The following is a 15,178-nucleotide window of genomic DNA, read 5'->3' as shown; positions in this document are numbered from 1 at the left end:
GCAGCTGCGGCGACGCATGCGTCATGCGCCCCTATATTTAACATGGGGGGCGCATGGACATGCGTTGTGCTGCGTTTTGCGACGCATGCGTTTTTTTGGCCGCAAGCGTGGGGCGCAGAAAACGCAGCAAGTTGCATTTTTTTTGCAACCCAATTTCGGCAAAAAAGGACGCATGTGTCGCAAAACGCAGCGTTTTAGCGTGCGTTTTTCTTTGCATTGTGCGGTGCGTCGCCGACGCAGCCCCGCACAACGCAAATGTGAACGTAGCCTAATCTGTGGGCTTTTCACTCCATGTCTCTAGATCAGGGGTGGGCAATTTATTTTCCCGAGGGGCCAGATGAAAGAGCATGACTGTTGTGGAGGCTGAACCAATAGCATGAAAATAATTCTACTCAATATTAATTAATATTAATTGTATCACTTAATATTGAGCAGAATTAAGTATGCTGACACCCCCTATATATCTTTAAACCCCCCACAGCCCCTTAAATACAGCATGAGCCCCACACAGCCTCCCCATATACAGAATGAGACCAGCCTCTCATCTCCTCTCCTCAGCAGCCTCTCACATCCTCCCATCACCAGCCTCCCCTCACCAGCCTCTCATGTCCTCTCCTCAGCAGCCTCCCCTCACCAGCCTCTCATGTCCTCTCCTCAGCAGCCTCCCCTCACCAGCCTCTCATGTCCTCTCCTCAGCAGCCTCCCCTCACCAGCCTCTCATCTCCTCCCCTCACCAGCCTCTCATCTCCTCTCCTTTCCAGCCTCTCCTCTCCTTTCCAGCCTCTCCTCTCCTTTCCAGCCTCTCCTCTCCTTTCCAGCCTCTCCTCTCCTTTCCAGCCTCTCCTCTCCTTTCCAGCCCCTCATCTCCTTTCCAGCCTCTCATCTCCTCTCCAGCCTCTCATCTCTTTTGAAGCAGCTGGCGCCTCCCTCTGTCCCATTTTTGCTTCCACCTGAGTGGCAAAGGCCTTGTCTGCCTGGGCAAAGATGCTTCGTCAGGGTGTTCCTGCGGCTGCCTCTCTAGAAGAGCTGGCCGATTTGGCAGACCTGATTGCCCTTGCCGGCAAATATCCTCTGACCGCTTCCTTGGATGCAGCCAGTTGTTCTGCCAGGGTTTCCAGCAACATCATTGTTATACACCGCATTCTCTGGTTGAAAGCATGTAATGCGGATCCACCATCTAAAAGGCCCTCACTAACCTTTCCTTCCAAGGTTCCAGACTGGATCAAATAAGTTCGGATGCTACTGGTGGCAAGAGCACGTCTCTTCCCCAGTACAAACCTAAATTTCCTTTCAATAGGAAGAGATCGCTCCAATTTCGTTCCTTTCAGCCCTTCTCTCCTTCATGGCTTTCCTCCAAGCAGGTCCGCTCTTCCGCCCAAGGGGAAAGGAAGAAGCAGTCCTTCAAACCTACACCTCACTGGCGGCCAAAGGGTTCCCGCCATATCAACCATGCATATACCGGGGGTAAAAAATTGGGCATCCGATTTTCTGAGTCGTCAGGGCCTTAATTCCGAGAGTCGTGAAAAAAATAAAGGTGGAGAGAATTCTCGTAATTCCTGACTGGCCAAGAAGGGCCTGGTACGTGGAGTTGGTGAGTTCAGTCTCTGAGTTCAACGGCATGCCCTTGAGGCCACAGTCTGAAAGGATGCCAGTTTTTCCCAGCAGATCATTGAGACCATGGTTAGGACGAGAAAACCAGCATCCTTGCGTATATAGATACTGAAACCATACTTCCAGTATCCTAACCAGATACTGGAAGGCCTTCTTTCGGTGGAGTGAGGATTTGGTTCCTATGTCCTTTTTCTTTCCTTCCATCCTGGGTTTTCTCCAAGCGGGTTTTGATAGAATGAAATGATGGTAACGTAGCTCTGGAGACTTGTGGTGCCGTCATAGAAGTTGCGCCCCCTGGTGGCATAAACTCATTTGAACTGTAGCGTGGGAATTTTTCTGAATATTTTCTCACGCTACAGTTCATATGAGTTTATGCCACCAGGGGGCGCAGCTTCGGTGACGGCACCGCAAGTCCCCGAAGCTACGTTACTATCATTTCATTCATTCCCCAGTCGTTTACAGCCATGAGCGGCTGTATTAGCAGGCTCCTGGTTGTAATTGTATTTAACCCCTTGAGATTTGTTTACAGTGTGGGACATGACTGTACGGCGGACAGGTATGGGATATTGTTGCTTTTTTATTTTCCTTTTTTTCAGAAGACGAGGGTCGTCAGTTGGATTGAGCGTACAATAAAGATATTAAAATCCCATGCGTTTATTCCATTAAAATACTTTATTCTTAATGTGTGTGTGTATTTTTAACCCTTTATTACTATTGGATTAATAATGGATAGGTGTCTTATTGACATCTCTCCATTATTAGCCAGGCTTAATGTCACCTTACAATAGCAAGGTAACATTAACCCCTTATTACTCCATATCCCACCGCTACAGAGGAGTGGGAAGAGAGAGGCTAAGAGCCAGAATAGGCGCGTCTTACAGATGTGCCTTTTCTGGGGTGGCTGGGGCAGATGTTTTTAGCCGGGGGGGGGGAGCAATAACCATGGTCCCTCTCTAGGCTAATAATATCTGCCCTCAGTCACTGGCTTTCCCACTCTGGTGGAGAAAATTTCCTTGATTTAACCCTTTATTTTAACACCTAGAGCTCCCAAATTTTGCACACACAAACTACTAACATTATTAGTGAGGAATATGTAAAAATATAACTGATATGACATGGTTTACTGTAAACCATTTCTCATATCCTGTCGGGTTTGGTAAGGACTTGGCAAAAGAGCCGGTAATTGAATTACCGGCTTATATGCTATCTAGCGCTGTATGAAATAAATATATATATATATATATATATATATATATATATATATATATATATATATATATATATATATACTATACTATGCTATACTATGTGTAGACATTTATTTTATCTATTCTATTGTAACCTGTCAGTGTGATTTTACTGTACACCGCACTGAATTACCGGCTTTTCTATAGAACACTGCTGCGTATTTCTCGAAAGTCACACGTGTGGTCCGTGGGTAATCCGTATTTTTCTCTCCCCCATAGACTTTCATTAGCTGATTTTTTTGCACAATACGCTGACAACCGCAGCATGCTGCGATTTTCTAAACCCGTGAAATACGGCTGCGAGATATATACGACAGATAGGAGCTGCCCCATAGAGAAACATTGGTCCGTGTTCAATGCGTTGTTTTTGCGCCTCTCATACGTCTGTATTTCTCTCTAGTGTGACCCCGGCCTTACTGGTCAGTTCCTACAGAGAACAGCTGATCGGCGGGGTGGACAACCTCTTTAATGATAACATACTTGTACCTATGCATGTGTATATGCAGGTGGGGCCTGGTGGGGGGCAGACCCTGCACAGGACTCTGTGTCCGCACCTGATGCAGATAGTCATACATCCCTCTTATTTTTTTTCTCATAGGTGTTTCAGCTTTTGGAACTGCAAACAGGTAATACAATGTTTATATTTTAATTTGTTTTTTTTTCCTTTTTTTATTGAAGCACAAAAAAAACTATATTTAATAAGTATTAATATTTTCTGTTAATTTTTATTTCATTGACATGTATGTAGTAATTGCAGACTTCACATTTTTATCTTTGTAGTATGTATGTTTTTGGAAGGAAGCCCCTCTGGACGGACATATTTTGCAAAAAATCTACAAGCTTTACTTTCAAAAATCTCTTCAACTTTTTCATCAATGTTACGTGGAGAATTTGCTCACAATGCTGATTACTGTCATCTTTGTGTTAAAGTAAGGTGAAAATTTGGTTTGATTGTTGTACTAAACTATTTTTGCATCAAAAGTACCGTAGTTGTGATTGTGTCGGAGTCAGAGAATTGAATATTTGCATGTCATTAGAGCAGTGTAAGGCTATATTCACTCTCAGCATTTTTGCTGTGTTTACTCTCTTGGTAGTAAAAACACTGTTCTTCAGCTGTTTTGATGCTTTTTTGTCTCGTTTTTCTTGTAGGGTTTTTTGGTTGAAGATTACTTGTGTGCTTTGTCTACTTACATGTTTAATTAAGTTAGCTTTAGTCACCAAATATGCATCAGAAACACTTTTATTTGCTTTGGTTTTTCACTTTCTCATTGCTTTGTGTGAGTGAAGAAATGCTGCTAAAAAGCTGAAAGAATTGACATGCTGAAGATTTAAAAAACTGCAGTTTTCAAATTCATTCAGCAAAAAAAAATACAATAGTGTATGAGATCTCTGAAATCTCATATCCTTTGCTGGTTCTAAAAATTTCAGTTTTTAATTAGCATATTTGCATAAAAAAAATTCAGCACAAAAACGTTACATGTGAATATTAGTGATGAGCGAGTGTACTCGTTGCTTCCTTTTCTTTACAATCATGGCTACATGCTGTATGACCCATGTTAGCTTTAAGACATGTTCACTAGTGATGAGCGAGTGTACTCGTTGCTCGTTTTTTCCCGAGCACACTCGGGTGATCTCCGAGTATTTGTTATTGCTCGGAGATATAGCTTTCATCGCCTCAGTTGCATGATTTATGGCTTCCAGATACGCTAAATACATGTGAGGAATGCCTGTTTGTTAGGGAATCCCCACATGTATTCAGCATATCTGGAAGCCGTAAATCATGCAATTGAGGCGATGAAAACTATATCTCCAAGCAATAACAAATACTCGGAGATCACCCGAGTGTGCTCGGGAAAAAACGAGCAACGAGTGCACTCGCTCATCACTAGTGAACATGTCTTAAAGCTAACATGGGTCATACAGCATGTAGCCATGATTGTAAAGAAAAGGAAGAACCCATTTTACGACCACTGACCGCAACTGTCAAGGAACCTTATTCCTTATTTGCCCCCCTTCCCCCCAGTGTTGGAAATTCTTTGGAGTTTCCACTACCGGAGGTAGCGAAGACCCTGGAGAACACAACCAGGGATCTTTTTCCCAGTCCCCGATCACGTGATCTCTGTTATTCAATTAATAACACCAATCATGTTAAAAAAAAAAAAGTGTGCCCACTATTAAAAAACATTTCTATCTCTTCTGACATGATATACATGACATGAAATTATGTCCCCAAGTTCGCCCCTCCCGGAACCATCTCCATCCCACGTCCCTCCAGCTCCTTCCTTGGCTCTCTTCTAACACTTCCTTGGAAAAAAATTGCGGGAGCATGCGCAGTACACCCGCTGAGATCTGCTGGCAGTCAACAATGGGGATTTTTCTTATTGGTTTATTATGATCACTGTAATAGACCCTATGACAGTGTTCAAAAGCCAATAATTAGCATGTCACCCCCAAACCGTGTCATCCCCTTGTGTCCCTGCTATCTGCTGTGTCACGGCTGTGTGAGCATACAGGGGCACGGTCTGATCATACCACAGCTCCTGGGCAGGGGGGAAAGCAAAAGAGTATACAGACATTACAGCAGGGGATCACAGCTGAGTCTTTCTTTGAAGTAAAACATTTATTTAAGAACAGGCAGGAAAATGTTCAGCTGTGATCCCCTGCTGTAATGTCTGTAACCTCTCTTTTGGACTGGTTAGGTCAGCGGATGTGTCACCGTCTCTATGCTCTAATCCGGTTCACAAGGTTTTTCCTATTTACTATAGGTGATAATATTAGTTCATATGCTGAGTAAATAAAACACAAAGTACTTTAGAAAATGACATGATTTTTCATGTATGTGATGTAATTTTTTGTAACACTGGACAACTCCTTAGATATTGTATTACACTTGTGCATTATGTGCAGCTGATGTAGATTTAGTGTACTGTTGTATTTATTGCGGGTTTTGGTTTACTTTATTTTCTAAAATTACTTTTAATAGAGAAGGTTATGTCTTGCATTATTGTCTTCTCCCTAGTTGTGCCTTCAACTGTTTAGAGAGCTTGCTGATAGTATTAGCCCACTGGTATGGGAATCTGCTTGTACTGCAAACCCTGTGGAAAGCATACTTGGATCTCTCCTTCAAATAATTACTGATCAGGTATTATGTTTTTTAATACTTCCATCTGATCCATTATTTATTTTTCAGTTTGCTGTGCTGTGTCATTTTGTACATACTACATTTAGGTACAATGCTTTTGTTGACATTCAATAGAAATGCATCCGACCACATCTGAATTGTTAAACTTTTCAGTTATAGTGAAGTATGGCGGAATTAATAAAGGGAACCTGTCAGATGATTCATGCTGCTTGCACAACACCCAGCATGAATCGAACATTGGCTTTATTTTTGCAGCCATGTATATCTTACGATGTGGCTGTCATGATTCCACCACACTGTGAGTGACAGGTCAGCCGCTCCTTTAGATAGAAGCGTGCAGGGCTGTCTGTATTGTGATTGACAGCCCAGCTGCCCAATCTGGCTGGGTTCAGGGTCTTCCAGTTGTCTCCCTTTCTGAATGATTACCTGGCTATTTAGCTAGCTATTATCAGACCTTGCCAGTTGTAGCTTAGCTCAAGTAATGTGTATTTGCTCTGTGCTCTAATACCCTGTTTTCTGATCTTTGTTACCCGACCTTGCGTTTGACCATCCATTTGCATAGCCTTTTTGTCTTGATCCGCTACCTTCTTGTTACTCTGACCCCCGACTCTGACCTGACTATGCCTTAGACTCACCTCTCGTTTATAACTAGCTCTCTTGGTATCTAACCTCTTGACTACCCTGGCATTTTAGGGAAAACATGCTTGGAAGCATCGACCCGGGAAAATGATAACTAGTCCAAAGAAAGTTTATGATAACTTATATCCACTATGATTCCTGTATAGGAAAAAAACGGTCAATCAAAATGTGTTTTTCCATCATACATGACGGCACCATGAGAGAGGGGATCCACCCTTCAAGGACAGGAAACCTTCAAGATAAAAGGGGCGGCTCCTCTCTCCACATCAGTTGGTTTCCTGTCCTTGATGGGGAACCCTCAAGATGAAGACTTCTGAAGACAGAAGTACCGGTAGTCGCCTCGGGGGCCATGTATATCCATGCCCCCCTGAGCGAAGCATGGCCACAACCCGTGACACAATGCCGCATGTAGCGTTTCCCTTCTGTTGCCATAAAATCCTGCTGTCCACGGGGGTCATTTTTATGGTGCCCCCCCTGTTGACCAAAGGTGGCAATGCAGCCCGTAAGGCACATCAGGGCTGGGTAAGTCTCCTCGGAGGTTTGGGGCCCTTCCTGTTGAGCATTAAAAGCAGGTCTCCCCCTTAGCGCATAGAATGGGGCACAAATGCTGGAACATTGATTTACCAGCTGAGGCTGATCGGCGGCAGAGGCAGGATCAGCCAGGTGATGATTTTATTAAATCAACATATGGGGTGCATTCACTTAATTACAGCGCACAGGCACCAGAGCACTAAGTGGTTAATAGAAGCAGGATCAACCAGGTGTTCTTTTAAAAAAAAAAAAGGGGGGGAAAGGAAGTTATTTAAAGACGGTCAGTAGTACTGCCAGGTGTCACTAACCAGTCCAGGTTGAACGTGACTGCTCTTGCTGCATGGCAGTTAGCAGGATGGAGATTTTTTCACCAGATCATTTACAGCCACAGCAAGAGGTGCAAGTGAGGCGATCTCGCTCAAGTGAGAAGAGCCAGATCCGCCATGGCAGCAGTAGAAGCCGCTCGGGCAGTGTGCGGACGGATCACCATGCTAAGGAGGATTCTTTGGTCTCACTGGGAAACGTTGAGAAAACCAGCCATCCTCCGGATCCGGTACTCATACTTCTAAGCGTCCGAGTGGTGAGTGAACTTCGAGAAAGTCCAGCACGCTAAGGGCCCCTTCACATTAAGCGACGCTGCAGCGATACCGACAACGATCCGGATCGCTGCAGCGTCGCTGTTTGGTCGCTGGAGAGCTGTCACACAGACCGCTCTCCAGCGACCAACGATGCCGGTAACCAGGGTAAACATCGGGTAACTAAGCGCAGGGCCGCGCTTAGTAACCCGATGTTTACCCTGGTTACCATGCTAAAAGTAAAAAAAAACAAACACTAGATACTTACCTACAGCCGTCTGTCCTCCAGCGCTGTGCTCTGCACTCCTCCTGTACTGGCTGTGAGCCGGAAAGCAGAGCGGTGACGTCACCGCTCTGCTTTCCGGCTCACAGCCAGTACAGGAGGAGAGCAGAGAAGCAGAGCGCAGCGCTGGAGGACAGACAGCGGTAGGTAAGAATCTAGTGTTTGTTTTTTTTTACTTTTAGCATGGTAACCAGGGTAAACATCGGGTTACTAAGCGCGGCCCTGCGCTTAGTTACCCGATGTTTACCCTGGTTACCAGTGAAGACATCGCTGGATCGATGTCACACACGCCGATCCAGCGATGTCCACGTGAGATCCAGCGACGAAATAAAGTTATGGACTTTCTTCAGCGACCAACGATCTCCCAGCAGGGGCCTGATCGTTGGTCGCTGTCACACATAACGATTTCATTAACGATATCGTTGCTACGTCACAAATAGCAACGATATCGTTAACAATATCGTTATGTGTGAAGGTACCTTAATGTCTGTTCTTTTCTCATCTCTTATCTCCGTCTCGCCCCTCTTTCCGTACATTCATTGGGGGTGGAGTATAGGAGATCTCCAAAAAATATAAGGCAAAAGCTAAGAATAAGGAATGTCCCTTGTGTAAAAAGCCTTTAAAAACATCCTGGAGTTAAAAAAAACTGTGTCAGGAGTGTATTGACAAGACAGTGGTGGAGGAAACACCCTACTTTACAGGCAGGGTTGTTCCACAGGATCTGAAAGCCCACTCCACGAGGGCCATGGCGACGTCGTGGGCGGAGAGAGCAGATGCTACCATCGACCAAATCTGTAAGGCGGCCACTTGGTCCTCTCCGTCTACATTTTTTAAACATTATGGGCTAGACCTATCTGCTACCTCTGATCTCACATTTGGGAGAAGAGTGTTACAAGCAGTGATCCCTCCCTAAAGGAGAATACAAATCTCTGTAACTCTCATGGTGCCGTCATGTATGATGGAAAAACACGGGTATTACATACCTGGTAATTTGTTTTTTCATGAGACATGACGGCACCCTTATAATTCCCACCCTTTTGATCACGTCATTAGTTGGGTGCATTATTTGTATTATACACTCCCTCACGTGTTGGTGAATAGAACCGTATAGGATGTATTATTTATGTGTACAGTAACCGGCGGAGTTCTTCTCGTACTCTGTAAAACAACTGATGTGGAAAGAGGAGCCGCCCCTTTTATCTTGAAGGTTTCCTGTCCTTGAAGGGCGGATCCCCTCTCTCATGGTGCCGTCATGTCTCATGAAAAAACACATTACCAGGTATGTAATACCTGTGTTTTCCCTGGAACTTCACAGTGTTTCAGAGCAACATATACACAACTGCAAAACCCGAGTGAGAGTCTGATTCATTCTGCTCCTTGTGCTGGCTGCATAAATCTGCTTACAGGTTCCCTTTAAGATGGATATATTTATAAAGCCAACAACATAACATATTACCATCATAGGCTACTAAAAGAGGCTATATTATTTTCTAGCAAAGAACATGAATGTTAAAAGCATTCTTCAGCTGGTAAAAATATCTTTAGATTGGCTACGTGTATGAGTATATATCACATATACTGTAGATCTGTATATGTGTTTGTGTAAGAATATATACTACTTGAAATAAGAAAGGTGTCTCAATGTCAAGGTGTCCACATCAGCCCGACTCCTTTCAATAACTCAGCCAGCCTCCTTCTCTGTCTGTGCATTGGTTGTGATGGAGAAAGAGGTTGACACCGCTATTAAAATGAGCCAGACAGCAACAAAGATTCAAAGAGGAGTCATTTTCGTAAAAATCCATATTGATCATCTTAATCTGTATACAGTGTTATCTCTTTATTAGTGGGAATTGTCATGTTTGGGGTTGGGCAGGGGAAATGCAAGGGTGTTTGCTCTTTTTTGTTTTTTTTACTGTTACATATTTTTGCAAAATTGGATAAAAATTATCTTATTTAAAAATGAAAGTGAAACAGATGCCAATACAGCATGTTGTTTTTTCCTTTGTTGCACTCAGGCCAGAATTGGAGGTGCTGGGACTGGTGCTGAAATGTTCCCATTGACACCCCTTTTTTTAATTCCAGAATATTCATTACATATATTTCTGTTATCTGTCACCACAATAATGCAGTCCAATCTGCTGGCATCATGTTACAGAGCAGGAGGAGCTGAGCAGATTTATATGTAGTTTGGTGAGAGAAGATTCAGTGTAACCTGCGATTTCATCGTTTAATCCTCTCCCCTTTCTGGGAGTTTTGGTCCAGTAGGAGGTCCTATCAGTGACTGACAGCTTCCTTTGTATAAGTGTGCATACTGAGATAGCTGTCAGTCACTTTCAGGACCGCCCACTGGACTGAAAATCCTGGAAATGTCAGAGGATTAAATGATAAAAACACAGGTTACACTGAATCTTCTCTCACCAAACGATCTACCGTATTTTTCGCTTTGTAAGACGCTCCGGATTATAAGACGCACCCCAAATTTTGAGGAGAAAAATAGGAAAAAACTATTTTTTAATAAATTGGTGGGGCGTCTTATAATCCATGCGTCTTATTACTTACCAGGGGTTGTGGTTGTGGTGGATCAGGGTCCCAGGCTCGTTGCCGGAGGCAGGAGTGGAGCATTGCTGCAGGCTGGGATGAGGGGGTCTGCAGGGGGCTCCTGTGCTGCAGGGGGGCTCCTGTGCTGCAGCCTGGGATGAGGGGTCTGCAGGGGGCTCCTTTGCTGCAGGCTGGGATGAGGGGTCTGCAGGGGGCTCCTTTGCTGCAGGCTGGGATGAGGGGTCTGCAGGGGGCTCCTGTGCTGTAGGGCTGTCTCCGGTGCTGCGGGGGGCTCTGGCGACATTTTGTGAAAGACCAGAGCCCCCCGGCAGTTCTTCCATGCGTTCCAGTATGACTAATTCCGGGAAAATGGCCGCCGGAATCTCGAGAGATGAGATCTCAGCGCTGAAATCTCATCTCCCGAGATTCCGGCGGCCATTTTCCCGGAGTCAGTCATACTGGAACTAACTCCGGGAAAATGGCCGCCGGAATCTCGAGAGATGAGATCTCAGCGCTGAAATCTCATCTCCCGAGATTCCGGCGGCCATTTTCCCGGAATTAGTCATACTGGAACGCATGGAAGAACTGCCGGGGGGCTCTGGTCTTTCACAATATGTCGCCAGAGCCCCCCGCAGCACCGGAGCCTTCAGCATCACCCGGGGCAGCAGCGGACAACCCCGGCAGTGGCGGCGGACGACAGCGGCGGCAGGCGGTAGCGGCGGCGGACACCCCCTCCTCCCAGCCTGTAATGGTAAGCGGTATATCCGCTTTGTTAGACGCACCCACATTTCCCCCCCAAATTTGGGGGAAATAAAGTGCGTCTTACAAAGCGGAAAATACGGTATATCTGCTCAGCTCCTCTTCCTGTGTAACATGATGCCAGCAGATTGGATGTCATTTTCATGGTGACAGGTTCCCTATAAACACATTATAAGATATTTTTTTTCTCAAGTGGACAACCCCTTTTTCATACTTGCGTTCAGTTCTGCTGTGATATGTTGAACTATTTTCTATTGTCTTTTGGAGTTGGTGTATTTATGATTATGCTTATAAAATTTCATCTGAAAACGTGTTCTCTAGTGTGTTCTCTAGTGTGCATGACTCTGACTGTTTAAACATATCTAATACCCAGACAATACTTGTATAGTGTATGCATTCGCATGTGATCACGTTGTTTTTTAAATTTTATTTTTAAGAACTTCAGTCGTGATGCCCGATTATTAGCAGGGACAGCTGTGGCCGCCCTGGCAAATACTGGACCAGTAATGGAGTCAGCGACTCAAGCTGCTATGAACCTTGTACAGCAGTGTGAAATTGGTGAGGAACTAGAGTCAGTATTCTGAATATATTTTAAAGTTACTGTGTTTATTTTTTTTGTAATTTGTCCTATCTTAGAACATTAATGATAATGTATTTCTTGTAGTTCAGAACACACATTAACATCTTTTAGTATCCATTGCTAAATTAAGAACACCGGACCCAAGACCACTTTCCTTTGTATGTTTCAATGATAATTTCATATATTTTATTTTCTTTTATATCTGCCTTGCAGCCTCTGGTGAATTACAGTTTGGAAAATTACGTGTGACGGACCTTATTCTGACAACAAATGAAGTAGGATTACTATCAGTGTTACGAGGGCTGCTAACCTGTGGTCGGGAAGATCTTCTGACCTGTAAATTATGTTCTCCAGGCCAGGTAACATGATATAATATACGCATGGCATAATAGAAATGAATGTAGGGGATCTTCTCTGTAATACCTTTATAATGATGTCAAATGAAGGCTGGCATTGGGAATAATAAGTGTATATGTACTATATCATGTTAAAGTGTACCTCATGATGAGTGTGGCCGCATTGAAAGAGGTTCTTAGGAGCATCTTTTGACATTTCCTACGCCATCACACTGCCCGCTTCTCTAAACTTCTGCCAAGAAATGCTGCCATGCACTTAACTATAGCTACACTTCAACCATGGGAGAAATATTTTGTACTGTCTACCCTGGAGCTGAGGATGGAATTCTTCTACCCTTGGGTTTGATATCAGTGGCACATGATCACATTGCTGCGTAATAATCTTAGTTTTAATTTTTATATATTATTTTATTTAACCCTGAATCTTGGTATATCATGCTTTAAAGTGAACCTGTCACCAGGTTAGGCCAATATAAGATATGGCCATCACCTTTCAGGCCTGATATACAGCATTCTATAATACTGTAGATAAGCCCCCGACGCGATCTGCAAGAGAAGAAAAATAACTTTTATTATACTCACCTGCGGGCCGGTCCGGTCTGATGGGCATTGCTGGTCTTGGTCTGGCGCCTCCCATCTTCTTGCGATCCCTGTCCTGCTTGCTTAGTGTGTATGACGCATCCCTTCGTCATCCACACAGTCTCCTCGGCACGCCCCTCCTGCGCAGGCGTACTTCTCTGCACTGTTGAGTACTGCAATGCGCAGGCATCGGGGATCTTTGTTATGATCCGGTGACCTTGGAGCTGCATGAGAACTTTCACTGGAGAAAGTGGCCACTATACTGACCGCAATCCTGAACTTAACACCGCAACTAGAAGTAGCCGTGGAGTGTACCTAACACACCTAGACACCTCGTCACAGCCGGAGGACTAAATACCCCTAAAGATGGAAATCGGAATACTATCTTGCCTCAGAGAAAATCCCCAAAGGATAGACAGCCCCCCACAAATATTGGCGGTGAGTCGGAGAGGAAAAAACATACACAGGCAGAAAAAACAGGATTTAGCACAGGGGGCCACTCTAGCTAGATAGGACAGGATAGGACAGAGTTCTGTGCGGTCAGTATTTAAACCCTTCAAAAATCCACAGCAGAATATACAAAAAACTTCCTACAGCTAACTAAAGATGTTGGAGCGTATATCTGCAACTCCAGTGAATCCTACAAACAGAGCAGGAATAAAACTGAAACAAGCACACAGCAGTGTGCCACAGATACAAAAACAAAACACTTATCTTTGCTGAATTTGGCAGCAAGCAGGAGAAGCCAGAAAGTGATCCAACACTTCACAAGGAACATTGACAACTGGCAAGGGCTAAAGGATCCTGCACACCTAAATATCCCAGTCAGAATTGTAATCATCCGATACACCTGGCCAGGACTGCAAGTCAGAGACAACTGCATTCCCACCTACAACCACTGGAGGGAACCCAAGAGCAGAATTCACAACAGATCTTTGACCTTTCCTGGCACCTGCTCCACAGGGCATAGACATACACCTGCGCAGGAGCGCAGTGCCGAGGAGGCGCGTCATCCACACGACGCAAGCAGGAGGGTGGCATCTCAAGAAGAAAGGAGGCATCGGACCAAGACCAGTGACGCCCTTTGGCCCGGACCGCCCCGCAGTATAATAAAAGTTATTTTTCTTGTGTTACTGGTCTTGTTGTGGGCTTATATACAGCATTACAAAATGCTGTATATCAGCCCTGAAAGGTCATGGCCGTATCTCTTATCAGCCAAACCTGATGACAGGTTCACTTTAAATTGACTACAGTCTAATAAAGGATATACTGCAAATGAGTGTGCGCAGATGTGATTATCACCAGTATTCATACAGTATAGCTTTGTCTGTCCTCAGAGTGTGACCTTGCTGGAGAGTCTGTTTCCTGCTGTGGCCCGGCTGTGTGAGCAGCAAATAGAGCCGTACTACAGTTTTCAAGGTACAATAAATAGAGATTGATATTTTTCACTTCAAAAGATATAATGCAAATTAATTTTATGATTATTGTCCTCTCTATATAGTGCTCTGCCTCTGGTTGCAGCGTGTACGAGAACACCTGACTGTGCTGCTGTCTATTCAGGGGATTTTGCCCTTGACAGATAACCCTCGTGTAATGAATCTTCTGTGGATTGGGGCTGAATTGCAGGTAAGAATTTGTTTTTTAGGGGCCAGTCTACCATTTGGGACTATCTTGATCTGTATTGTTGCTTTGTTGTTGTCTTAAAGGGGTTCTCCATTATTCTTAAAATAGGGATTTTTGTGTACTCACCGTAAAATACTTTTTTTCGAGCCAATCATTGGGGGACACAGGACCATGGGTGTTATGCTGCTGCCACTAGGAGGACACTAAGTTAACACATAAAGAATAGCTCCTCCCCTACAGTGTACACCCTCCTGCTGGCTCTAAGTGAACCAGTTCGGTAACAAAGCAGTAGGAGCTTAACATTTAACAAGGATGAACTATGTCAAAACCAATTCAGCATAGTAAAACCAAAGCCAATAGGCTAACAGGGTGGGTGCTGTGTCCCCCAATGATTGGCTCGGAGATAAGGATCTTACGGTGAGTACACAAAAATCCCTATTTCTCCTACACCTCTTTGGGGGACACAGGACCATGGGACGTCCTAACGCAGTCCCTGGGTGGGGAACAATCAACTGGAATTGCTCCTTGTACCAACAAGTTACAGATGCGGCACTGCCGTCTGCAAAATTCGTCTGCCGACCGATGCATCTGCCGAGGCCTGAGAATGGACATGGTAATGTTTTGTAAACATATGCAGGCTGGACCAAGTCGCAGCTCTGCAGACTTGTGCTGCTGATGCCTGGTGCCGGATGGCCCAAGACGCACCCACTGACCG

The 15,178-nt window shown here is 44.6% G+C and overlaps 1 protein-coding gene across 1 annotated transcript in view; it reads left to right on the top strand.

Annotated features, from left to right (window-relative positions):
- The window catches only part of LOC138663059 (tRNA (32-2'-O)-methyltransferase regulator THADA-like), a 153,431-nt gene that overhangs the window by 21,634 nt on the left and 116,619 nt on the right, over nt 1–15,178 (top strand). Inside the window, exons 4-10 of the mRNA XM_069749162.1 lie at nt 3,457–3,484; nt 3,639–3,787; nt 5,878–6,000; nt 11,763–11,883; nt 12,119–12,264; nt 14,178–14,259; nt 14,342–14,466. Of these exons, the coding sequence (XP_069605263.1) occupies nt 3,457–3,484; nt 3,639–3,787; nt 5,878–6,000; nt 11,763–11,883; nt 12,119–12,264; nt 14,178–14,259; nt 14,342–14,466 (774 nt within the window). The remainder of the gene's footprint in view (nt 1–3,456; nt 3,485–3,638; nt 3,788–5,877; nt 6,001–11,762; nt 11,884–12,118; nt 12,265–14,177; nt 14,260–14,341; nt 14,467–15,178) is intronic.

The sequence above is a fragment of the Ranitomeya imitator genome, chromosome 1 (genome assembly GCF_032444005.1).
Source record: "Ranitomeya imitator isolate aRanImi1 chromosome 1, aRanImi1.pri, whole genome shotgun sequence".
Lineage (NCBI taxonomy): Eukaryota > Metazoa > Chordata > Amphibia > Anura > Dendrobatidae > Ranitomeya > Ranitomeya imitator.
The sequence above is the reverse complement of the archived record's forward strand: the minus strand, read 5'-3'. Positions and strand labels throughout refer to the sequence as shown.